Below are 25,805 nucleotides of genomic sequence, written 5' to 3'. Positions count from 1 at the left end.
CCCTAGGGCTTATACTAGCATATTTATTCTAAGTGATCTCCTTCCCACTGAGACTCCTCCCATTGGTGAAAGTCCGTAAAGAGCAGAGGACCTTGGCTGTGGTCACTGGTGACAGTGGACCATTGTCCCATTATTAACATTTAGTCTAGCTCTTTGTCCTATAGGCTTTCCCTCCTTAGGGCCTGCTAGATTTTGTGGTAACAGTTCATATTGCAAAATGACAACTAGCCTCATCGCTTCCATAAAATGATGAGCTGAGTGAATCACTTATTTGAAATTGATCTCATAGTTTTGTATCCTATATAATGAATTTCAATAAGTTCGTGTTTTCATGTATTGGTTTCCCCAGTTGTTTTAGTTCTTCCACCATCAATAGCTTTTTTGGATCTTGTTTATGAACTTATCATTGCCAAAAAAAAAAAATGAAGATAATACTTTTCACTACTTTTTCATAGTACATGATATTCTTTGTGGTTCATTGAGTTTTATGCTTTAGCTTGGCCTTAATTAACATATTAATACAACATCTCTTTTTCATTTTAGATGGCTTGAGATTTTTCCTTTGTTTAACATGAGAAGTGTTTAATGTTTACCATGCTCAAGAATTTTATGTATTGTGGTATGTTCTGAATGCTGTTTTTTTATTTTATTTGGAACACATTCTTCAGTATTTGGAATTGGGAAGATGCTTTACAAGATGCAGTATTTGGCAATGCACGTGAAGCAGCCTCTGCCAGCTGGAATCTTCCTTTGAGATCAGTGAGTCAAACAATTAAATTTCTAGTGTTCTTCCTACTCGACAACAGATTCTTTAGATTATGTTAGTTATAATGTGAAGGACTCTTAATGTTTGTTCAGGTAGTGATGTTTTTACTTGGCATCCATGACTCAAGTTTCTTTCTGTGGTTTCTTATGGAACATGTACTAAACATGCTACAGTTTTCAAAGTTGTTTGATTTAGCTTGTTAGTCTCTATGCATTTGAGCTATAGGTTTTTTTAAATTCATTTTAGACTTAACATTTTGTGGGAGCTGGTTACATGTAATATCCCCAATTTTGTGAGCATGGGAGTCACTAAGGAATTTTGCCCAATTTTAGTAATATTAATTAAAAAGGGGCAAATATTTTTTTTTCTGAATTGAGACTAATTCTATTAAGAAAAGAAATATGGTACAAACAAAGCTTGCAAAGAAGCGAAGCTAAAGAGCATGGGAGCCGGAAATGATATGAAATCAACCTCGGTCCCAAAGAGCTAACACGGCATGAGCAAAAGAGAACAGAGAGAATAGAAAAAACGAGCTGGTCTAGGAAGTCTACCCAGCATGGGCTGAATCTTCCAATCTACATTTTTTCCCCTTTTTTTTACTGACTTTGACCCAACCAATTTGATCTGGCTGGACCGGAACTACTTGTAGACAGATCTGAGCTGAAGGAGGAGACTCCTTATCTGAATCAGAAGGCGAAGACTCATGAGTACGTTTCTGCGAGAATAAAGGCGCAGAAGGATCCTTGGCGCAGGCAGAGGGAGAGGCCTCCGGTTGCTCCAAATTCTCCTCTTCCACTTCAATGTCCTCCTCATCAGAGCTAGAGGACTCTATGTCATCCATAGGGGGACTATCACAAGGTTTCCAACTCTTGGATTTGGATTTGCGAGTGAAATTTTTCTTTTTGTCGAGGAACGCTGCACATGAGTTCTGGAGATGCCCCGTTTGATGGCAGTGGCGACATCTGAAGGCTGTATTCTCATAATCCAAAGTTTGCGTCCAATGGAAGTCCCCGACTTTGAGGATGATCTGATCCGGCAGCCCTTTGCTAATGTCTATTTCTGCACAAATTCTGCCGTAGGTATAGATTCCTTTCTCCCCCCTTGTGGTATCTGTTGCCAGGAAGCGGCCTAGGGTGTTCCCGATTCCTTGAAAGACAGCAAAATGCCAAAGATGCGCAGGGAGATTTGGAAGCCTGACCCAGATAGGGAGCTTTGAGATGACTGCAGTGGAGGGGTCAAAGTCTGGGAACCAGGGGGAGAGGAAAAGTCCCGCTGAACCCCAGAACCAGGGGCCCCCCGTTAAGGCTTTCTTGTAATCTTCATTGAAGGCTAAGGTTACAATAAAGAAGCCTTTCGAGCAGAAGAAGACTTTGCAGTTATTGGTCCAATTAGAATGGATCCACTGGTATAGATCAGCAGTGCGTGGCCAAAGGCCATTAAATCTGCAAATGAGGGCTTTTTCTGCAAATGTCTGGAATTGATCATCCAGAGATGGATGATTGATTTCAATGGCAGGGGTTTCCTCCATTTTGTCCACCAAGAAAGGTTTGGGAGCCTCGGTAGATTGGGCAGATTCCTTGGCCGGCTGTGCATGTACTGCATCTTTGTAGGAGAAGCCCTTGGAAGCAGAGGATTGCCCAACTGCACCTCCCCGAAGTCGGAGTGATAGGATCACTGTGGCATTTCTTTCAATATTATAAAACGAAAGAGGCATATTGTTGTCAAGCTGCTTACCTACAAAGAGGAGCCGCAGAAGGGAGGAAGGGATCCCCAACCTCTGTTCAAGAATCTTTGAGAGCTGGCGCACTGTAAGAGATGGCTGGACCCCCAGGAGCAGGGTTTTGCCTGTTAGAAGAATTATTTGTATCTGAAAACTCGCTTGCTGGAGATTGACGCCTTCACTAATAAAAGCAGAGATAGCCGAGCCCTGTTTTGAGAGAGAGGGCTTCACTCTGAGCTCTGCCCTTTCGAGATTGCCTATGGGTATATTTGGCTCATTCAGCAGCTTGGAAACCAAACTGGCATCGACGCGCTTCTCCACGCCTGAGCTCCCAATAAAATCCCTCTGAACGCTCCTGCCGGTCGTGTGATTTTCGGTTCCTGCCTTCATGTCCGGCGATGCCTGATCATTCTCCCATTTGGCATTTCCGTCCTCTGTCAGAGCCGCGGCAGCAGCCCTAAACTTTCGCAGAGGGGCCATTGTAAAACCATGAGCAGCCTCGAACCATAGCAGGGGCCTGTAATTTTCGGTTTCTGGCTTCATGTCCGGCGACGCCTGATCATTCTCCCATTTGGCATTTCCGTCCTCTGTCAGAGCCGCGGCAGCAGCCCTAAACCTTCGCGGAGGCGCCATTGTAAACCCATGAGCAGCCCCAAACCAGAGCAGGGGCGTCGCTTCCATGCCTGGGATCAATCTTTCACGTCTAGGGTTTTGCAGAGCGAGTTCCATTTTCGCCGCCGAGAGATCTCTCTGATTAAAAAGGGGCAAATATTATTGGATAAAGGTGACTAGTATTATTTTATTGGAGAATAGTGACAAATTATTATTTTATTAAATGGTGGCAAAAGTGACTTTGTGGAAAATGGCCCCCACCAATAAAATAATATTAAAAAAAATGAGTCTAGAGGCATGAGGAGAAACGATAGGAGGAGGATGGACTCATTTTGTGGATTATCTTTTGACTATTACAATTCACATTTCATCTTCTTTTGGAGTTGTTTAGCACAAGAGAAATGTTGTTTAGCACAGGAGTTCCAAGTGAAATTCAACCTTCATTTCGAAGAACTTAGAGTGTCTCCCTAGTGAGGAAATTTGGGGAGTCCAATTCAGGATTTCCACAAAGCTTTATTGCAGGTGTTCACCCAGTTCTATGCACTTCCTAGGCGCAAAGGCAGTTTGTGGAGCACAAATTTCTTTAGCTAGAATGAGTCAAGAGATCCGGTGATTTGCAGAGAGATTTCCTACCTTGAGACCAGAATTTTGGTAGTGTTTTGCAAGGCAGAAGTCTTGGCCATTTGGTGGGCCAAATTTCTCCATTCTGGCAGTGCACAAAGCTCACTAGAGAAAGATTGCACAAGGGAAGAGGGAAACTAATTTCCGAAGGAGATTGGTTGGAGGAGAAGGTAGATTCCAGAGGGGATTTTGTGTGGAATTTTAGTGGCATTACAACGGAGGATTTGGGAGTTTCTGGAGCATTATTTCTCAGCAGTGTGTGTAGCCAACTAGAGGGCCACTCGCACTATTTGGTGGGCTCTCTTGTCACTCGGAATCAACCCAAACCTTTTATGGGTTTTTGTGGGTATTTGGAGAGGAGTCTGTGGCTGCATTTTCAGCGTGATCCGGGCAATATTCAGGCTAGAAATCCACTTTCTTTCAGCAGTGCGTTTTACTAGTCAACTTACAATTTGCACCACTTTGTGGATTTCTTGGAGAGTTGGTTTGGGGATAATCCCTTTCTAGGTTTTGTTGGCCTTGTTGAGAAAGTGCACTAGATAATTTCTCATAATTTTCTAAGCACTTATGAGGGAAAATTTCCCATTTCCTACTTGGCAGCAGCAGAAATTTATTGGGTCAGCACGGAAATTGGGGAGGAGCTTCTACAACACTTTGGCTTCATTATTATCACCTGAGTTTTTCCTTGCTTTCTTGTAGCAAGCCCAGGTTCTATTATTACCATCTATTGTTCATATTTTGCTCATATTAATAAAATGGCTCAAAGCTTGGTTCATATTTTTGGTGTTTAATTCATGTGCTTGCATATTTTTGAGATTGCAATTTGTAGTTAGTTCATAGCCTCGATCATTTCTTGTATTTTCCTATTAGGAATATTACAGTGGTATCAGAGCCATGATCTTGGCCAACTGTGGGGTAGTCAATTAGATCATGGAAGATTTGGGCATATATGCACAGTGACGGGTGTTGAACGCAAATTGTCATTATGGCAATATTTGAGTAGCAAACAGAGCTATCAGAGGAGCTAAGAGGAGCAGACAGAGCCACATATGTATATGTCATATATATATGCCAAAGAAGAGGAGCACACAGAGCAGACGAAGGAAATAGAGAAACAGAGCCATCAGAGAGCTTGTATGCATGCTTTAACACTATCGGCAGGAAAACTATGCATCTATGGCACATTACACTATCGGGGGTGGCGATATGCCTCAAACTCATGTATTTACCCATCGGCAACAAAAACCATGCATTTATGTGTTTAACACTATCGGAGGCGCAAACGGAGGCCAAGGCATGTACATAGGCAAATAAACTATCGGAGGCGGAAAGTAGACTTGAAATTTTATGAACGAGAGTGTTGAGTTGTATCAGGTCCGGTACATAATATTATATCGCATCGGCACTACGGGAGCGGCATTACAGTGTGTCAAGTGGACCATTGTGATCGCCGATATATATATATATATATATATACATGGACCTGATGGAATATCACAACTGACTCAATGTAATATCGCGTCCAGTGGTGGATCGGTCGTCGGCCATCGGCAGAGTCATGGGTCCGATATATAAAGGACCCTCGGGAGTCCCGAATCATCGATTGCGATTTAAGCGCAGACCCGATGCAGAAATAGATGCGGGTGTAATACACCCTGAAGTCCGCCCTTTAGTCTTTTTCGACTGTTTCGCCCGCGGTTCCTATGTAATTGAATTTTTTTGGCTTGCACGGGGTTTTTAGGCCGAAAGGCCTATGATAATTGGACCGATGATTCAGGAGGCTGAACGTCTGTTAAATGGGGTGTATCAGGGCGATGGAGATTGCGATTGGGGCATAACGCCTCCGTTAAACTAAAAAACTCTGTGCATGCCTGCAATCATTGTCAAAGGAGCGATGTTACAGTTGTAACCGGGAAGATGTGTTCTCCGTGGATTTTTGGACCTCTCTAATGAATCTACATGTCCTTAGAGAGTCGGTGAACTTGCACAGCGCAGAGGAAGCCACAGCGACCAAGGAGGAAGACAAAGAGGCGGTGGTAAGTGGAAACGATGAGACAGAGGCATGGGGAATGAATAAAACAGAAAAACAGAGAACAGGGAGGTGTTGTTGTTGTGAATAACCAGAGTGAGAGGCAGCAGAGGCAGTAGAAGCAGCAGAAGCAGGAGAATAGGAGTGAAGGAGAACCTCAGCAGAACAGAGATCAGCAGCATAACAGTTTATACCAGGGTTGGGTTGGAGCCCAAGAGGTTGGAGCCTCAGAACTGAACAGGATTGAAATCCTTGGGAGTTGGTGCTCCTAAGTGCAGAACCATTGCAAAACAGAGTTGGTGCTCTGGAGGTTGGAGCCTCACTGAAGTCCAAGTTGGAGCTTGGAAACTAATCACAACCAGATATATACTTATATTGTATTTATTTCATTGCACTTTTTTGTGTTAATAAAAGAATTTATTCCAGCTATCTATTTCTGTGTTTCATATATATATATATATGTGCTTTTGGTAACAACAAGATCAACAAAAAAAGAAACACTGATTCACCGCCCCCCTCTCAGTATTTCCAACAACGGGTTGAACCATAGTCAAGTCCATGGCTTAAGGAAGATCTAGTATGCAGGAATTTTGGGGTGGAATCTGCTGGAACAATGAGAGGTTGGCTGAGTTGAGGAAGGTGGCGGACCAAATCCATCCTTATCCTTACAGCAGAGACACTAGAGGTGCACAGGTCGTGGGGGTACAACCATCTACACCATGTGGGGAGGTTCGATAAAATCAAAGCACCAAATCTTCTCAAAATAAGCAGACAGGCCAGGGACAGTTAGAGGGTGAGACCAGGAGGCGATTTTGTTGGTGGAGACCTGGCTTTAGATATCAGGAGCCTGAGGAGGAGGTTGAGCATGAGGCTGAGGGCACACAGGGTTGTGAGGAGCACGCAGATATACCAAGCTTGATGCAAGAGTCACCCTTGTTGAAGATTCCTTTGATAGCTCAAGCTAACACCTTTGGGGAGAGAGTAGAGCATACACCCATAAGGCCATCCATTAGTGAGGTGCCAGGAGACACAGAGGTGCCCACCATTGAGGAGGTGCCATCCGTTGTTGAGGTATCCATTGGTGAGGTGTTTGGGGCCATGTCTAAGATTTCAGGTGATATCAGCGCATAACAGGTTGATGAGGTGTCTAGAGACATCCACCATTGATGAGGAGTCGATAGTATAGAGGCATCTAGATCTATGATAGAGTTGCTGGATGTCAGTCACCTACAGTTGACCAATGAGGATGTTTTGTATGATGGGTTGTCGATGAAGGAGTAGTTGGAGGCTCATGTTGAGGTTGTGATGGAGGAGGATGCACAACCATCCTTTGGGCTAGACATTGACGAGGGGCAGTGCAAAGAGCACACCTTGCGACTTCAGTCCAATTTACTTCAGAGGCACGCTAGTAGGGCTTTTAGCATTATTAGCCCACCTCTATGCATTCGATAGAGGGATGTAGAGTTTCCTAGACAAATCATAGGGGATGACCAGGTGAGCGAGAGTGAGCGACTTGAGCTGAGTATTGTACAACATCAGCATGGAGGGCTTGTCCCATACATAGGTGCTTGTACATTCCATCCCTCCTTTGGGATTGGATGACAAGAGTTACTGAGTTGGTACTCAATGGAGCAGGCTAGAAGGTTGGGTACATCCATGGCCATAGTTTGGTAGAGGCCTTGGATTACTAGAGGGGCTAGAGGGCCAGACTATTGTTGGGATTCTAGTGGGATTCCCTGACACATCATGGACTTAGTTAGTGATAGTGTTAGCGGGGTGGTGGATCTAGAGACTAACCACGCCCGCGCTTTCAAGTCTCCATCAGATGCCTGGGTAGCACTAGTGACATGATGGATTGACTAAGACAGTGGATAGACACCGTGAGTTGTCATGGCAGGCTGACTGTGCCTGGGGTCATAGGAGGATCTACATACTCTGACTAGGGCTGATCGAAGGTGGCATCGGCAGGACACCAAACAAAACGTTTTATGGGGATGATGATTTTTTGTGGATTTGTGGGGTGTAGATACTAGAGATCACAGAGAAGAAACACCTTTGTGACACCACCAGTGGCATTTAAGGAGGTTTTCCATTCAGATCTCTTCGAGAGGATCAGGAGGGGAGGACCACTCATCTAATGTTATGGAGATGTGGTGGTGGAGATGACGACCTTGACAGGATGTTGGATGATGCCTATGGGCTCAATCCTAGACCTTGATATCCAGGGGTGTATAAGGGTATGCAATGGTGCGCAACAGAATGCAAAGGAGCAAGAAGGTGTGCAATGGCGCGCAGTAGTGTGTAGGGTTGCACCATGGTGTAGGAGGAGTAGTTCACATCACAATGCATTTCCTCATAGAGTGACAGACACATCGATACAGGGGGGATACCAGCTAATCCGAGATGATACAACAACATGTAGCAGGGTCCAGCGGTACACAAATATGTGTGACTAGGTTCAGTTATATGCCAAGGGACACCCAGAATCATGGTTATATGTAGGAGTGCGCAAGGTTGCATTGTGGACTGAGGGGGTGCTCTTAGCAAGGAGATTCCTTGACAAGGATGTCATGCATACTATTAGGGTGGACATACCTAGGTTGGGAAAGCAGATCAATCACGGGACGGGTTGGGAGCATCCACACAGGTTCTTGATCATACCCATCAGAACCCATGCATCATCCACTCGTTGGCACCACGTGCAGTTGACGGGAGCCTTGTTGTGTCCAATCTAGACCCACAGTGTCGATAGCAAGACTTAGGGGATTTTCCTAAGACGACGCTATGAGATTCAGTGCCTTAGGGGCATGATAGATATTCTCCAGTGGAGGAGCAGGGTCGGTGCACAAGTTGATAGCCATAGGCTAGGGGATGAGGTGATCTTCTGCGGGGGTGGCATACTAGTGTTCCACGGTGACGCATCCCCCCACCTGGGAAACGCGTCCTCGTGCTTCCTTGCGCTCTGAGGACATGGGGACATTTCCCCACGTCCCCAAAAACGGAAATGCGAGGAAACTCGAAGGGGGGACATTTCCTCCCAAAAGAGGAAATGTTTCTTGTGTTTCCAAAAAAATTTGAGGTCAAATCATAAAAAAATGTCAGATCCCTAATTTCTTTTATAAATATTATAAATATACTATGGATCGATAGGGGGGAAGTTTTTTTTTGTTATTTCATATTTGAAGGGACCAACAACACGAACACAGGTAGATATGGAGGAGGGACTTGATGAGATAGATCGGGTTGGTTGGTATGCCACTTAGCATGTTTGAGAATACAAGTGATTCTGATTCAGATGGTGACATGGTTGATCCTAATTTATTCATGCAATAGCTGGATGCAAAGATTAGTAGGGCATTACCTTTAGAAATTATGCTCATTTGTCAGTTGATATGTTCTTATGTTATTTTGTTTTCTGTTTTGGACTTCAGTTGTAGACTTTAGTTTGTTTGAATCTTAATATATGATATATTAGACTTGACTCTATAAAAATTTGAATCTTGATGTATCAGACTTTATTTTTATTTCAATATTCAGTATTCACAGTTGGAACTTCAATATGGTTTAAACTTTTATTTTTGTTGTACAATGTAACATTTGCATGTATGATTAAATCATGCTTTTTGCTTTAAATTTGTTTCAATTATATGATTCATCGATTTATCCTTCATGATGTAAGTGTTATACAATGATAAAGACAGTTAAATTATAAAATTTCAATGATATATTTACAATTTTTTAGTATTTTACTATTTTTGTTGGGGTCCCTTGTGTTAAAGACCCGACATCCCCCCACGTTTCCTAAAAATTGGCGGGGAGCTTTTGCATAGGCCGCTCATGTGTTTCCCTGCTCCCCCGTCCCCACGTTTAAGAAACTTGGTGGAACTATGTGGCATACCGTTCATCACTGAGCCTACACCTATGAAGCTGGTCACGGGGGAGACATGTGGCACTCTTTCCGCAGGGCATGTCGGGATCATGCATGAGCATGGGATACCATGTATGATTGAGGCAATTTTCTAGTGGATGTTCGAGATCCAAACATTGTATTGGCACATTATGGAGAGGGCAGATGGCAAACTTAGTGGGGATGGTTGTCAGGAGCACGATGGATGCACATACACTAAGTCGATTGCGAGTATCGGAAACCCATCTATTGGCTGCATTCAGGGGGTATTTATTTGGCACATATGCTTTCCAACGGTCATTAGTACTATGTAGTGGCAGGCGCAGGTCAGTTTAGCATGCATCAGATTAGTTCATGATATATGGAGCCTATATATTGATTGCATGCAATGACTAGAGACAAGGCACGAATGGATTCTAGCAGTTTTCAGAGCTATGCCGCATCAAGTTTGGTTATGGGATCCAGGGATTCAGTTGTTTGATAGATCACTTTGTCTCGTGATGAGTATAGTCATGGCAAAGAGTGATCTAGGTTGACACATGGGGGTTTGTGGAGGCCTTCATCGCATGGCAAGGCTGGCTTTCCCTGTTGCTGCACAGGTTTGAGGTTAGCTTTGGATTGTTAGGCTTTGGCATCATGGTGATGCTTGGACAAGATGTATTTGGCCTTTATCAGTATTTCACCATCAGGTTCTAGGAGAGGAGGATACGATATGTGCACGATGGGCAACCAGTGGTAATCGGAGTGGCGCAACGTCGATATGGTGGCACCTTTATGAGATTAGGATGGGACCCTGGTATTAAGGGGTTCATTTATGACAGGATGGTGCATGAATTCAGGGTGACTTAGTGGCACATTTGGGACCCCGATATTGTTTGCAGTGACAGTTTGGGTTAACAGAGAGGGAGTGCTCATTTGAGAACTGCTCGAGGACAAGTAATTTTTGGCGAGAAGGACTATAATATCCCCAATTTTGTGAGCATGGGAGTCACTAAGGAATTTTGCCCAATTTTAGTAATATTAATTAAAAAGGGGCAAATATTATTGGATAAAGGTGGCTAGTATTATTTTATTGGAGAATAATGACAAATTATTATTTTATTAAATGGTGGCAAAAGTAACTTAGTGGAAAATGGCCCCCACCAATAAAATAATATTAAAAAAAATGAGTCTAGAGGCATGAGGAGAAATTATAAAAGGAGGATGGACTCATTTTGTGGATTATCTTTTGACTATTACACTTCACATTTCATCTTCTTTTGGAGTTGTTTAGCACAAGAAAAGAAGTGTTGTTTAGCACTGGAGTTCTGATTGGAATTCCACCCTCATTTTGGTTTACTTCGAGTGTCTCCCTAGCGAGGAAATTTAGGGAGTCCACTTCAGGATTTCCCTTGAGCTATATTGTGTTGAAGAAAGTGTAACTAGGTTTGGTCTTCATAAATTTAATTTTGATATTTGTATTTATAAAAGAAAAGAAATATTATTTTTGTTATTTATATCAATGAGTTTCCTGCTCATTGAATAGGTCTAGCACTTGTTAAAGTGCTATAGGGAAGTCAAAGAGTCAAAAGAAATGATGAAGACCCTTAAGAGCATGTTACACCATGTATATTCTTGTATTAGAGTCAAAATAATACCTCCAAGCAAAGTCACAAGTCTCCTCCATGCAACGACATCACCAAAGACGCAAATCCGAAGTATAAAGTCAAGTTGGCCTAAAGTTTTCTAGTCGGCCTCAAGTCGGCCTAAAGGAGGGATAGACCTCTATATATAGAGCTTATCCACTCCAACGAAAAGCATCAAGCATCTCTGAAATCAGCGAGAAAGGAAGTCGAGAAAAGGGTGAAGAAAGACGAGGAAAGGGAGCCTCTAGTGCAACAAAGGAGGAGGAAACAAAACCAAGCCTTGGAAGTCTGTTCTAAGGTCAAATTACAGTCACACGTGCGAGAAAGAGAGGGTCTATCTGCTGTCATAGCAGCCCTCTACCACAGTCACATATCTCTCATTGTTTGGGCTAGAAACATAGGCCTATAAGGCCTCCTACTCAAGTGAAGAAGAAGCTCACTCAAGCGAAGAAGGAAGAGGTCACTTTCATAAGGTATCCCCTCACACGTGCGAAGAAATAGGGTTGCACTGCTATCACAACAAGTTTGCAACTATACCTTAAGAAGGTGCTCGGTTGGAAAGAAAATAAGGTACCCTTCATATGTGATGGAGCCTACCAAGAATCAAAGAAGAATATCTCTTATGGAGCAAGTATAACCAAGACTACTATCAGCTACCGGAAGAAGAATGAAGTGCCAGAAGGAGGAGGACGAAGTTTCGGAAAAGGAAGGACAAAGACTTGACTTGTGCTTGGGGATATTCTTGCCAAAGGTCTAGGGTTTGGCATTGGTCAATAGAAGCTTCAATAAGAGAAATTTACGAAAGGGTTTTCCTCTCTAAGAGAGAGAGGTTTTGCCCTGGCAGAGAGCCAATATCTTGTGTTCTTGTTTCTTGCATTTTCGTAGTAGTTTGATGAAGTAAGCACACATACACTAATAATAAGAAGAAGATCAAGCTAACAAGAAGAATTGAAAAAAAAAAAAGTGCTTCACAAATTGTTATCAAGTCTTGAAGAATCCTATTATCACTAATTGCCCTAGATTCTTCAACATGGTATCGGAGCTTAAGGTGACACATCAAGGAAAGGGCATCTCAAGAACACTCATAAGGTGACACATCAAGGAAGGACATCTCAAGAACATCTACAAGGTTGAAGCATGAAGCCAAGAAGTCTCAAATACATCAAGGAAAAGAAGGTCTACCATCTACTATCCATGAAGAAAGACTACAAAGCAAGAAGAGAAGCCTTTCATATAAAGGCACCTACAAGAAGATCCAATCAAAGAAGGACCTACGTCAAGCTACACCATCTTCAAGGGAAAAAGCACTACAAGTCAAGCCCTTCTCTCCAAGGAAATATCATCATCAAGCAAGTCTATTTGAAGGAAACAATTTGAAGATCATCAAGGTCCAAGAAGGCAAGCCATCTAGTCTTCAAGAAGAAAGCAAGACTACTACATCACAAAATCTATCAAGTAAGTATATATATGTCCCCTCCTGAACATACCTCAATGTCTTTTTACAAGGAAAGCAACAAATTGGTTGGGACCACTAACTTCCTTGCATGGAAGAGGAGGACTAATTTACTTCTCAAGGAGAATGAACTGCTAGACCTCATCAAAGGGAATATCACTATCCTTGCTAAGGAACAAACTCAAGCCTTAGCAAAGCACAATAAGGATGAGACAAGAGCTCAAAGGATTCTAATAGAATCTATCAAGGACTCTCCCATTGTTTATGTCTCCAAATTTGAAACATCAAAAGAAATCTATGATAAACTAATAGAGCTATTCTCGGTAAGCACAACTGGGGAAGTGATATCTCTACGTAATGATTTGTATAAGATGAAGATATCAAGGGAAGGAATAACTCCCTACTTCATGAAGATCTCTGAGATGAGAGATCAACTCCAAGAACTAGGAGAAGTCATGTTTGACAAAGAAATGACAACTGTAGTACCAATGCTCTACCTGAGGATTGGGGCAACTTCACATCAAGCATATATGCCAAGAAGGAAGCTATCCCACGAAGTGAACTTTGGTGTCTATGCAAAATTGAGGAGACTAGACTCAAAGCCAAGGATGATGTGGGATCTAAAGAGCAAGCATTTTCTACCATGGCCAAGAGAAAGGGAAAATTTGGCAAATTTGGTCCATGAAGAACAAGAAACAGAGATATGTCCAAAGTCCAATGCTTTGGCTGTCAAGAATATGGACCCACAAAAGGTGTTGAAGGAAATGTAACTAGGCTAGGTCTTCATAAATGTAATTTTGATATTTGCACTTATTCAAGAAAAGAGAAATTATTTTTGTATTATTTGTCAATGAGTTTCTTGCTCATTGAAAATAGGTCAAGCACATTTTGAAATTCTTCTAGAGAGTCAAAGTCAAAATGTAATTATGATAAGTGCCTTTGAGGGCATGTTACATCATGTATGACATCATACAAGGTCAAATCCTCTTCTAGCATCAACGTGGTCTCCAAGCAGCAAAATGATGGGTAAAAAGTTGAATTATAATGCAAACTGTAAGTCAGCCTAAAGGCAGCCAGTCGTGTTGGCTTAATTGGAGGGACAGTCCTTTATTTATAGAGGTTGTCCACTCCAAAAGAATACACACAATATCTCTCTAAAATCCATGGAAGATAGAAGGGCTAAAAGCAACAAAGACAAGGCAGAAAAAGGGCAACAAGTACAACGAAGTCAAGGAGACAAAACAACGAAGGGAAGGAGGTCTTTTCTAACGCTGTTATAGCCACACGTGTGAGGTCAAGGAAGGTTTGACTGCCGCTGTAACATCAGAAAGGTACAGGTCAACATATCTCAATATTGTTGGTCGCAAATTAGGCCTACAAGGCCTCTCTCATCAGCGAGGAAGGAAGGAAGAGCCAACGAGAATAAAAGGATTATTCTAGGGGTCCTGTCCACACGTGCATCAAGACAACTCTTATGGATTTGACAATAGTTTAAGGCGGCATCATGAAGAGCCTCATTCAGATGTATACCTATGCCTACAAGGTATACAAAGAGAAGAAAAGAAGGCTCTATCCATAACGAAGTAAAGAAGCCCTAATATTCTAGGGTTTCCTAATCTAGAAGACAAAGTGTTGGAAGACAAAGTGTCGATTTGGGGTAGCATCAAATGTGCTTTAGCCACGAAAATTGGTGGAGAGGCTAAGGTACATGAGATCTCCAATACCCAGAAAGGGTTTGGGCAGATTCTAAACAGTTTGGGAGATATTAAAATAATTAATATTTTTAATAGAGTCCATAAGTCTAAACTTAGGGAAAATAAAATATTAATGTGAATTAATATAAAACATTGTTAGAATGGTCCAAAAGTCATGGATCAAGCCAGATCTAATCTTAGCCGTTGATTAGGGACTTAATCTCGGCCGTTGATTTGTCAACAAGAAAAGTATAAGAGGAGGCTTGAGGGTCACTTGGAGAACACACAGAGAGATCAAGAACTCGATTTTCTGGGGCAAGGTTTGCAAAGGAAATTGAGTGAAGTGATTTGAGTTGCAGCTGAGGGGCAGTGAATAAAAAAGCAGAGTACTAGAGCAGCAGCATAGAAGTCGAGACAGAGGGACTCAAAGCCAGCCAGGGCCCATGCAGAGGCAACCAAGACCTGCGCAGTGCTTGAGAGAGCCAGCGTAGGTGACGCAGAGGCTCTAGAGGTTGATGCAGTTCCTCCAAAGGTTGACACAGGGCAAGGAGGGGTGACGCTGGGCTAACGCTGAGCTAGAGAGAGGCTGATGTAGTCCCTAGAGGCAGATGCTGGGATTTTCGTGGGGCAGATTGGAGCTGAGAGCTGCTGGATTGTTCATCCGGGGTTTTAGCCGGAATATCTGCTTCTGAGTAGAGAGGTACTACTGCCGAGATTATTCTCTGTTGGGTGAGCCGGTTTTGGCACCCAGATTGTATTCAGAAATTGCATAATAATAAAACCCTCAGATAGATGCACCAGTTTTCCCGCATTGGGTTTTTCTGGGGACATTGGTCCAAAAATAACTGGGTCACTTGTGTGCTTGTTTTTCCTTCAGTTGATGATTTGTAATGTGTTGAGTATGTACTTGTATTTATTTCCAGTATTTACATGGTAAATAACTTGTTAATTAACAGAACAAGTAGGCATGAATAAATCAGTAAAGTACATGAAGGGTTTCTAACAATTAGGCTTAGAAATTCCAACACAAAGTACCGGAAGAAGTGCCAGAAGTGACAATGCAGAAAGAGGAAGGATTTGACTGATGCTTGGAGGATATCCTAGTTAAGGGTCTAGGGTTTGGCAGTTGTTCAAATAAGAAACTTCGATAAGAGAATTCTTACAAAGGGTTTTCCTCTCAAGTGTGGAGAGGGTTTGTCCCTCGCAAAGAGCCAAATTTTGTGTTCTTATTATTTTGTTTTCGTAACAGTTTGATGAAGCACACACATATGCACTAATAATAAGAAGAAGAAGTATAAGCTAATAAGAAAAGTAAAAAGACTTCACAAATTGTTATCAAGTCACAGAGAATCATCACAACACTACTTTGCCCTAGATTCTCTAACATGGTATCAAAGCTAAGGTGACACATCAAGGAAAGGGCAACTCAAGAACACTCATCAAGGGGAAGCATCTAAAAAGTTGAAGCATCAAGCCTAGCAGTCTCACACACTTCAAGGTAAAGAAGGGTCTATAATCCATCATTCATCAAGAAGGTCTACAAAGCTAGAAAAAGAGCCTTATATAAAGGCATCTACAAAGAAGAGCAGATTGAAGCAGGACCTACATCAAGCTACAAGTCTTCAAGCAAACCTCATCACCAAGCAAGTCCACTTGGAGAAGGCAACTTGAAGAACATCAAGATCCAGGGAAGACAAGCCATCAAGCTTTCAAGGAGGAAGCAAATCCATTACATCTCAAAATCTATCAAGTAAGTACATGTCCCCTTTTGAATATACATCAATGTCTTTTTGCAAGGAAAGCAATAAATTGGTAGGTACCAATAACTTTCTTGCATGGAAGAAGAGGACTGATCTACTACTCAAGGAGAATGAACTCCTAGAGCAAATCAAAGGGAATATTAATATCCCTGCTAAGGAGCAGACTCAAGTCTTAGCCAAGAACAATAAGGATGAGACAAGACCTCAAAGGATTCCGATAGAATCAATCAAAGACTCTCTCATTCCTTGTGTCTCCAAGTTTGAGACATCGAAAGAAATTTATGATAAGCTGGTAGATCTATTCTTGGTATACACAATTGGAGAAATAATATCTTTGAGGAATGAATTATACAAGATGAATATAACAAAGGAAGGAATAGCTCTCTACTTCATGAAAATCTCTGAAATGAGAGATCAACTTCAAGAGCTTGGGGAAGTCATGTCTGACAGAGAAATGACAATTGTTGTACTCAATGCTCTACCTGAGGAGTGAAGAAATTTCACATGAAGCATATATGCCAAGAAGGAAGCAACCACTCAGTGAAATGTGGTCTCTATGCAGAATAGAGGAAACCAGACTTAAGGCAAAAGAAGATGTGGGATCAAAGGAGCAAGCCTTTGCTACCAAGGTCAAAAGAAAGGGTAAATTTGGCAAGTTTGGTCCACGAAAAACAAACAACAAAGACTTGTCCAAGATCCAATGTTTTGGATGCCAAGAATATGGACACTACAAAAGGAATTGTCCTAAGCTTAAGAAGGACAACAATAACAAAAGGAAGAGGGAAGAAGCTCACATAACTCAAGGGATGAAAGAAGAAGGAAAGAAGCAAAAGAAGGAAGATCCTCCAGATCTCTACTATGACTAGGTCAAAATCTTTTCTTCTAGAGTTATTTCAAAGTTTTGAGTAGAATAGGAGCATGTAGGAATAAATTAAATTACATGGCTAGAATCACCCTCTAGAATCTAGCAGCATGATGTACATAGAGTTCTAGATACTCATGTAGATGTAGCTTTTATGAGAAGAACAAAAATGCATAAGTAGAAATATCTTCTAGAATATAGGAGCATGGCAAATGTAGCTCAAGATATTCATGTAGAAGGAGCATACCTAGTATAGGACCTCATACATAATGAAAGAAAACTTGATTATAGTAAGAATGTTAGAAAACCTAAATCATCAAGGAAGAAAACATTTGCAAGGCGAGGATCTTTAATATCCTATGATGGAATCTTCAAAAGAAGGTTCATGAACCAAGGCAGATGTCTCATTGGGAATCCCATTCATGGGATTCAAGAAAAAGGATGATATGCAAGCAGGCTAAGATGAAGCAAGAAGGGCCACACCAAAAGATGATCAAGTTGGATCAAGATGAGGTATGTATGCATCAAAGTTTAAGTCATGTTTTTAGTTGTATGTTATTAAGTCATGGGTATAGTTCTATAACATGATCAAGCATGAAAGAATATCTTTCACCAAGAACATGCTCACATAAGGAGCATAAGATTGTTGACTAAGAGGCAAGAGGAAATGCTAACAAGTGCAGAAAGTAAGCAATGAAGGAATGCTTCCACAAGAAGCATTAGATGGTTGATCTATCTATCTGAGAAGAAGCAAATGAATAAAGAGATCAAGCATGTGAAGAACACCATGATCACCAAGAATCACTATCTCACAAAATGCCTTGAAAGATATCTCCCGAAAGAAGGCAGGACAAATCTGATAAAGGAAGAAAGGACCCTTGACACCTATTAAGGCCTTGAAAATATAAAAGGTGCAAATAATTGATTTTACTCTATGAAGATGTCGTGATGAAGAAGCCATCCAACAAAAGGAAAAGCAATGTTGAAGTAATAATCAGGATGAAGTCATGATGAGCTACTAGGTCAAAGCATATAACCTAGCAAGTACAATGGAGCATCCATGAGAAAAGCATTCCAAAGCATGGACAAGATGACAAGAAGAACTTGATAGTTACTTTCCATGAAGCAATGACATGACAAAAAGGAAAGTCATCGATGGATGGTGCCCTACCAAGAAGAAGTTTGATCGAAGACTTCATGACATCAAGAAAGGAAGGAGATCAAGCAGCTAAAGGACCCACAAAGAAGAAACTGCTGATGAAGGAAAGAGTCCCTAGTTAAGAGGGAGCTCTGACAAGTCCCTAAGCAAGAGGGAGTTTTGGATCACCCCTGATTACAAAGGAGTGACAATTGTGTTTTCCATTTCATGGGTCATGCACTAAAACAAGACTAACAGCCATAAGTCTAGATGAAGGCCATGAATGGAAATGTAGACACAAGATAGACACAACATGATCAAGTATAAAAGGATCTCTTTCACCAATGACATGCTCGAAATCATGGATTACAAACCAATGAAGGTCAACATGAAGAAGTACGCTCATAAGGAGTATGAGATGGTTGACTAAACAATCTATGAAGAGGCAGATGGAGAAAGAGATCAAAGATGTAAGAACACAATGGTCACAAAGAATCATTATCTGTCAACATCCATCAAAGACATCTCCTGAAAGAAGGCATGACAACTGTGACAAAGAAAAAGATCAAAGGACCCTTAACACCCATGAAGGCCTTGGAGATATTAAGACAAAGATAACTGATTCAAGTCTACAAAGATGTCATGATGGAAGGCCATCCAACAAAGCACTATTTGATGAATTAATATCAGGATGAAGTCAAGAAGGGCTACTAAATCGAAGTATTGGAAAAGACAGGCATAACTAAGCATCCATATGATACACATTCTGAAATATAGTCAAATGACAAAGGAGTAGCCAGATGACGAAAGATCCTGACATATATCAAGAAGGCCACTTTCCACAAAGGAAGAAATGACATAAAAAACTAGGAAGGAAAGTGATTGATGGTCGATGCCCTACAAAGAAGAAGCTCAACAAAACTTCATGACATCAAAGGAAGAAGGAGATCCAGCAGTTGAAGGACCCATGGAGAAGAAGTTGTTGATGAATGGACAAGTCCCTAGCTAAGAGGGAGTTCCATCAAGTTCCTAATTACAAAGGAGCTTGAGCAAGTTCCTTGCCAAAGGAAACTTGGGCATACCTTCCCCAATTAAGAGGAAGAGATAGACACAACATTCTTGTCTTCACTTTGGAAGAAAGAATGGAGGATTGGGTAATCATCTGGCATATGATGCTCTTTGAGGATGTGTAGGGCATCCAAGATAAGAGTAGGCAAGAGGAACAATATTCTTTGAGCGCTGGGAACCCAAGACAAGAATAGTCCTAGAAGGTCATACTCAGTGAACACTCGGGTGGGTATGTACCTTGAGAGACAATGATAAAGGTGTCTATAAGTCATTGGTCTCACCAACATTGTGCTTTGATCTTATAAGAGGTAGAGTTGTTAGTCTTGCTATAAAACAATGGTGGTTACTATGATGCTATAACAAATGGATTGTCAATTCGGTTCCTCTTATGTGAATTCTTCAAGATTGAAAAAATAGCCAAACACCTTGTAATGATTTATGAATACCTCCCTAGTTAAGAGGGAGTGTTGAAGAAAGTGTAACTAGGTTACGTCTTCATAAATGTAATATTGATATTTGTATTTATAAAAGAAAAGAAATATTATTTTTGTTATTTATATCAATGATTTTCTTGCTCATTGAAGAGGTCTAGCACATGTTAAAGTGTTATAGGGAAGTCAAAGAGTCAAAAGAAATGATGAAGACCCTTAAGGGCATGTTACACCATGTATATACTTGTATTAGAGTCAAAAGAATACCTCCAAGCAAAGTCACAAGTCTCCTCCATGCAACAACATCACCAAAGAAGCACATCCGAAGTATAAAGTCAAGTCGACCTAAAGGAGGGACAAACCTCTATATATAGAGGCTGTCCACTCCTCCAACGAAAAACATCAAGCACCTCTGAAATGAGCGAGAAAGGAAGTCAAGAAAAGGGTGAAAAAGACAAGGAAAGGGAGCCTCTAATGCAGTGGAGGAAACAAAACCGAGCCTTGGAAGTTTTTTCTAAGGTCAAATTACAATCACATGTGCGAGAAAGAGAGGGTCTATCTACTATCATAGCAGCCCTCTACCACAGTCACATATCTCTCATTGTTTGGGCTAGAAACATAGGCCTATAAGGCCTCCTACTCAAGCAAAGAAGGAAGAGGTCACTTTCATAAGGTATCCCTTCACACGTGCGAAGAAATAGGGCTGCACTGCTGTCACAACAAGTCTGCAACTATACCTTAAGAAGGTGCTTAGTTGGAAAGAAAATAAGGTACCCTTCATATGTGAAGGAGCCTACTAAGAATCAAAGAAGAATATCTCTTCTGGAGCAAGTATAACCAAGACTACTATCAGTTGTCGGAAGAAGAACGAAGTGTCAGAGAAAGAAGAACAAAGTGCCGGAAGAAGGAGGACGAAGTGCCGGAAAAAGAAGGACAAAGACTTGACTTGTGCTTGGAGGATATTCTTGTCAAGGGTCTAGGGTTTGGCATTGATCAATAGAAGCTTCAATAAGAGAAATTTACGAAAGGGTTTTCCTCTCTAAGAGAGAGAGGTTTTGCCCTGGTAGAGAGCCAATATCTTGTGTTCTTTTTTCTTGTGTTTTGGTAGCAGTTTGATGAAGTAAACACACATACACTAATAATAAGAAGAAGATCAAGCTAATAAGAAGAATTGAAAAAAAAAAAGTGCTTTGCAAATTGTTATCAAGTCTAGAAGAATCCTATTATCACTAATTGCCTTAGATTCTTCAACACATTGCAAGTGTTCACCCAGTGCTATGCACTTCCTAGGTGCAGAGGCAATTTGTGGAGCACAAATTTCTTTAGCTAGAGTGAGTCGGGAGATCTGGTGATTTGCAGAGAGATTTCCCACCTTGAGACTAGAATTTTAGCAGTGTTTTGTAGGGCAGAAGTCCTAGCCATTTGGTGGGCCAAATTTCTCCATTCTGGCAGCGTGTAGAGCTCACTAGAGAAAGCTTGCACAGGGGAAGAGGGAAACTAATTTTTGGAGGAGATTGGCTGGAGAAGGTAGATTCCGAGGGGGTTTTTGTGTGGAATTTTAGTGGCATTATAATGGAGGATTTGGGAGTTTCTAGAGCATTATTTCTCAGCAGTGCGTGTATCCAGCCAGAGGGCCACTCGCCCAAAGATAGACTACCTTTGAAAAAGGTAACAAGTGTATGTTTTGCATTTTTTGAACAGCGTAGTGTTTACCTGAGAAGTTTTGGCAAAGTGTTGAACTGACTGGCTGAACAGACTCCCGTATCAAGCTGTTTTCTGTTATTCAATCAATTGGAGTTTTTGCTTTTTGGCACTTCTGATCCATCTACCCAAGAGGAGACAGGGACAGCAGCCCAGATGCTGGCTAGGGATTTTATGACATATATAAACTTTAAAGAACACAAATTACATATTCCTAACAAAGCATAATATTACCAAAATTTAATGAGCAGTGCATACACAGAATGCTGTTGCTAGAAAATAACAGGAAATATGAGCACAATAAACAACAAGAAAACTCCAGAATTGATTAAAGTTTAAACTTAATCACAAAACAGAAATCACATATAGGCCGTCTGGAGGTATGGAGTGGCTGTCCCAAGCAGTAGCTATTCCATCTTCCCCTCCTTTCTTTTGAGGCCTACATCTGATTTTAAGGCACGGAAACTGTTAGGTTTACTGGCTTTGGTTGTTAGGGCCATTTTGCCAATGTGGCCTCTATTCTGTTTACGGATCATATATGTCTTGGCTTTTACATCAAGAATCCCTTGTTAGCTTCTATCTAGAGAGGTTTTTGTATGATGAACATGTTGGGTTTTCCTTGATCCTTTCAACATTTGTCATTGAGAAAAAAATCATTTAGCAAAACATTTCCTCAAAATCTATGGTAAATCACCGGTTTGAATTGTTTATGGTATTATAAAAATATTTCTAGGGACATATATTTGACATTGATTGGATTTGAGGAGATATTGGTTGATATTACTGTTGCCTAGTACATTGGTTATCGAGGTTGTTCAAGTTAAAAGTCATGTGCCGATTTCTTGCAGGTGGATTACTTTGTTGACTGCCACTACTCATTACCCAATGATAATCTCTGGCTTATTGGTGGTACAAATGATGGTTCACTCGGATATTTTCCAGTAAACTACAGCAGAAGTAATGGGCAAGGCCAACCTAGCGCAGGTATAATTGGCCCTGTTGGTGCAGCTTTTGAAGGTGGTCATAGAGGTGTTGTGAGATCTGTTTGGTCGCCATTCAACATGAGAGGTGATCCTGTTCTTGAACAAAATATATTTGTCTGGACTGGTGGGGAGGATGGTCGTTTATGTTGTTGGTCAGAGGGTGATATTTCTGCAAAGAATCAAGCATGGATATCAGCTGGATTGATTATGAAGACAATGAAAAATTCAAAGCCGCACAGACATCGACCTTACTGAAATAAAACAGCTATACAGCTAACTGTTTCAAAAAGAGCATGACCCACAGGAGATTCCAATGGTTCCATGTGAATCATGATTTGGATTCCCCGCATTTTAATTATTTTACAAGAGATTGATTGTGTTGTCGATATATTTCTTCTGGAGACAACTGTTTAGACAAGAGATTGCTTATTAAGTTGAGCTATATATATTATACGGTACGAGATATATAATTATTTTGTTAACCTTGTATATAATTATTCTTCTTGGCATAGTCTACCAGGAAAAGAAACAGTTGCAACAGCTATATGTTTTTTTATTATCTGGGCATTCTCATGTAGTTGCTGACTGGCTGTTGTGTCCAAACTGCTACAAATTTGTAAAATGGCAACATAGTAAACATTCAAGAGAGATTAATAAAATTGCATTGTGTATCTAGTATTAGAGTTTATCGGATCATCGTTTCAAGCTAGGGACTCTTTTTTCTCATCTAAGATCAGTTATATAACTGGCATGACAGCTATCTAACCTCCATCAAACAGAAAATCATACAGCATACTTGGGGAAAAATCAGTTGTAGATATTAGACTACAACTCCTTAACATTCCCACATATGGTAGTATCTCCAATAAATTGATCACCAATTGTAATACTGTTGGTGGTGACCTCTTTCAGCTGTAACATTGGACTTTTAATATCATGCATATTCAACTAACTTCTGTGCACGAAAAAGCCTAAAAGGAATTTAGTAAAGTTACGAGTCATGAACAATTATATCCTTTGAAGTACAAAGTTCTAAACCAGTTCTTTTGCAGCAACCTTTTCCCTTACGAAATGATGCTAAAGAGAAATACAACTGTAGTCGTCACAGCACAAGACAATTTGGATTAACGGGCCTTTCTCCATCTGTAAGGCATCTATTCAACAACCAAACTATTTTCTTTGTTGTTTCTTAGATAAATACATACTTCGTTTATTCTCCAGTTTGGTGAGTGAGAACGTAGCTGTAGATCGTCTTTTGTCTCACCATGAAATTGCCCCTTACCAAATTTGAATTGCCTATTGAAAGAGCAAACCACCTAAATCTACTAGTTTGGAATGACATTGAGACAGTTAATCAAGAAATAATGCTAGGTTTGCACATCACATAAACAAATAAGAGAAAGGAAAATAACCACATCACTCACAGAATATAGGAACTGGAATCATCATGTTAAAGCTCATATTCAAGTCAATCTATTTAGATATATGGTATATACACATCATCAACAAGGATGGAGGTGATGCACAATATATAATTGTCAATAGAAATGCCTCCACTCATGATATTTACTCTAATGAAGCAAGGAGCCTCATTTTATACACAGGATCGTGTATTCGATATTGAGGAAAATACCATTCACTCAACTATGTAGGACTTCCTAACAAGACTGTCTAATGACATCGGATAATCTAATGGTGACTTAACATTTCATAATATCACATGATAGAAACTAATAAGTAGGCTTCATAATGACACTACCATTGACCACATGTCATTAAGATAAAATAGGCTGCAAAAGGAAATATTAGTTAATGACTAACTTTGGCCTATCATCATTCCCCTTGATGATAAATGAGTGTACTTGCTCAGGTTCTCTCTCCTTCCATGGCTATGTTTTAAATTTGTTGATGTTATTATTAAAGCCATAAACTTACTTGTACTCTTCTATGGTATTTTTGCATCTCATGATCATGATTACGTTCAATCTTATTATTCAAAGGCTGCATACATTCATCACTAATTGGTTGACACTTTATTTCCAATTGTCTTTGTCATCTCACACATAGTGTTCTTGGTCTTCTTTGATGCCCAACAAGTTTCAAAAAAGTTTTAACACCCTTTTATGTTTCAAAAATTGTGTAGTGGATCCTAACATTCAAGTATTTTATAAAAATCCCTAGGGTTGACCATCACTATCCTTATGTTTCAAGCTCAAAGGATGGAAAGGGTATGTTGTATTCCTAATACAACCTGTTGTCACCTAAGATGTACAACTAAGTGTGGGAAAATTTTCCAATCCCACAATGTATAGTCTTTAAGGCGCAACCCTCAAAGTAGGGGTTGTCACCTATTCCCTACTCACTCCCTTTAAGCTTCAATGCAAATATAATTCAGATTTTCTAGGGAGTTGGTCTTGATACAAGAAATCTCCTAGAATCGACGCTTCCCTCAACGCTTTGGGATACAATCTCATTAAAATCGCAGTGGGCGGGTCTAGTACAAAGTAGGAGTCATAAGGGTGGCCAACTCTACACAAATACGATTGAAGATTTTCTTGATTCACCTTCTTCTGTAGTAGGACCTCCGCAACCCTCTTTTAGCTTAGGATTGGGCCTACGCGACATTGTACTTATGATACTACAATAAACAGTGGTCGCTCATTAGATCTACACTTGCAATGCGACCTAGCGCGATGGGGGGAAAGCCTTACAATTACTGTTGAGTAGGACTTCCCGGGCGGGGCCTGCTCAAACCTCGATGTAATATCTCCAACCTGCTTTAGATATCTCGACGCAATGGAAAAGGCCACTTGCAAAGACCATTGGGGTAAGCCCTCTGGGCGGGACCCACGATCCATTGTCGACACTACAATGAACTCCTTCGCAATTATCCTCTAAGTTGGCCAACTTTGCCATGTGAGCCCAGTAAGAGTAGCTCGGCTCAATGAGAATGGACGGTGCCAAGCGCCGCTTAGTGTAAACCTCTGGGAAAATTCCGTTATGGAATTATGTCAATTGACGGTCTTGAGTTTCGTTAACTGATGGATTTCGCCAAATCGAAATTTGACTAAGTGTTGTATGGGATTTAGGTATACTATATAGATGGGTGGCTTTGTACTCTGACTCTCGACTCTTTTCGCCCCTGCAACCCAACAATATATATATATATATATATATATATATATATATATATAGTTGGGTTGCAGGGGCGAAAAAGAGTCGAGAGTCAGAGTACAAAGCCACCCATCTATATATATATATATATAGTGTGTGTGTGTGTGTGTGTGTGTGTGTGTGTTGCTCCTGCTTGCAACAATTAAGCTCAAAAAAACTACAGGACTATGCGCACAGTGTAAAATATATGCCTATATGAAACTATAACATATTGCAGAAGAATTGGTTGGAATAAAATTAATAGTTCTCACACACGACAAA

General features: G+C 40.8%; 1 protein-coding gene across 1 annotated transcript in view; it reads left to right on the top strand.

Moving 5' to 3' along the window:
* The window catches only part of LOC149223099 (Transducin/WD40 repeat-like superfamily protein), a 279,042-nt gene extending 255,984 nt beyond the window's left edge, over nucleotides 1–23,058 (top strand). The window contains exons 7-8 of the mRNA XM_089385763.1: nucleotides 669–759; nucleotides 22,236–23,058. Of these exons, the coding sequence (XP_089241889.1) occupies nucleotides 669–759; nucleotides 22,236–22,625 (481 nt within the window). The 3' untranslated portion in view covers nucleotides 22,626–23,058. The remainder of the gene's footprint in view (nucleotides 1–668; nucleotides 760–22,235) is intronic.
* The last annotated feature ends 2,747 nt before the right edge of the window (nucleotides 23,059–25,805 follow it).

Source organism: Pinus tabuliformis, chromosome Q, assembly GCF_031772625.1.
Source record: "Pinus tabuliformis cultivar Carrire ecotype Pingquan chromosome Q, CPIR1, whole genome shotgun sequence".
Taxonomy (NCBI): Eukaryota; Viridiplantae; Streptophyta; class Pinopsida; order Pinales; family Pinaceae; genus Pinus; species Pinus tabuliformis.
The sequence above is the reverse complement of the archived record's forward strand: the minus strand, read 5'-3'. Positions and strand labels throughout refer to the sequence as shown.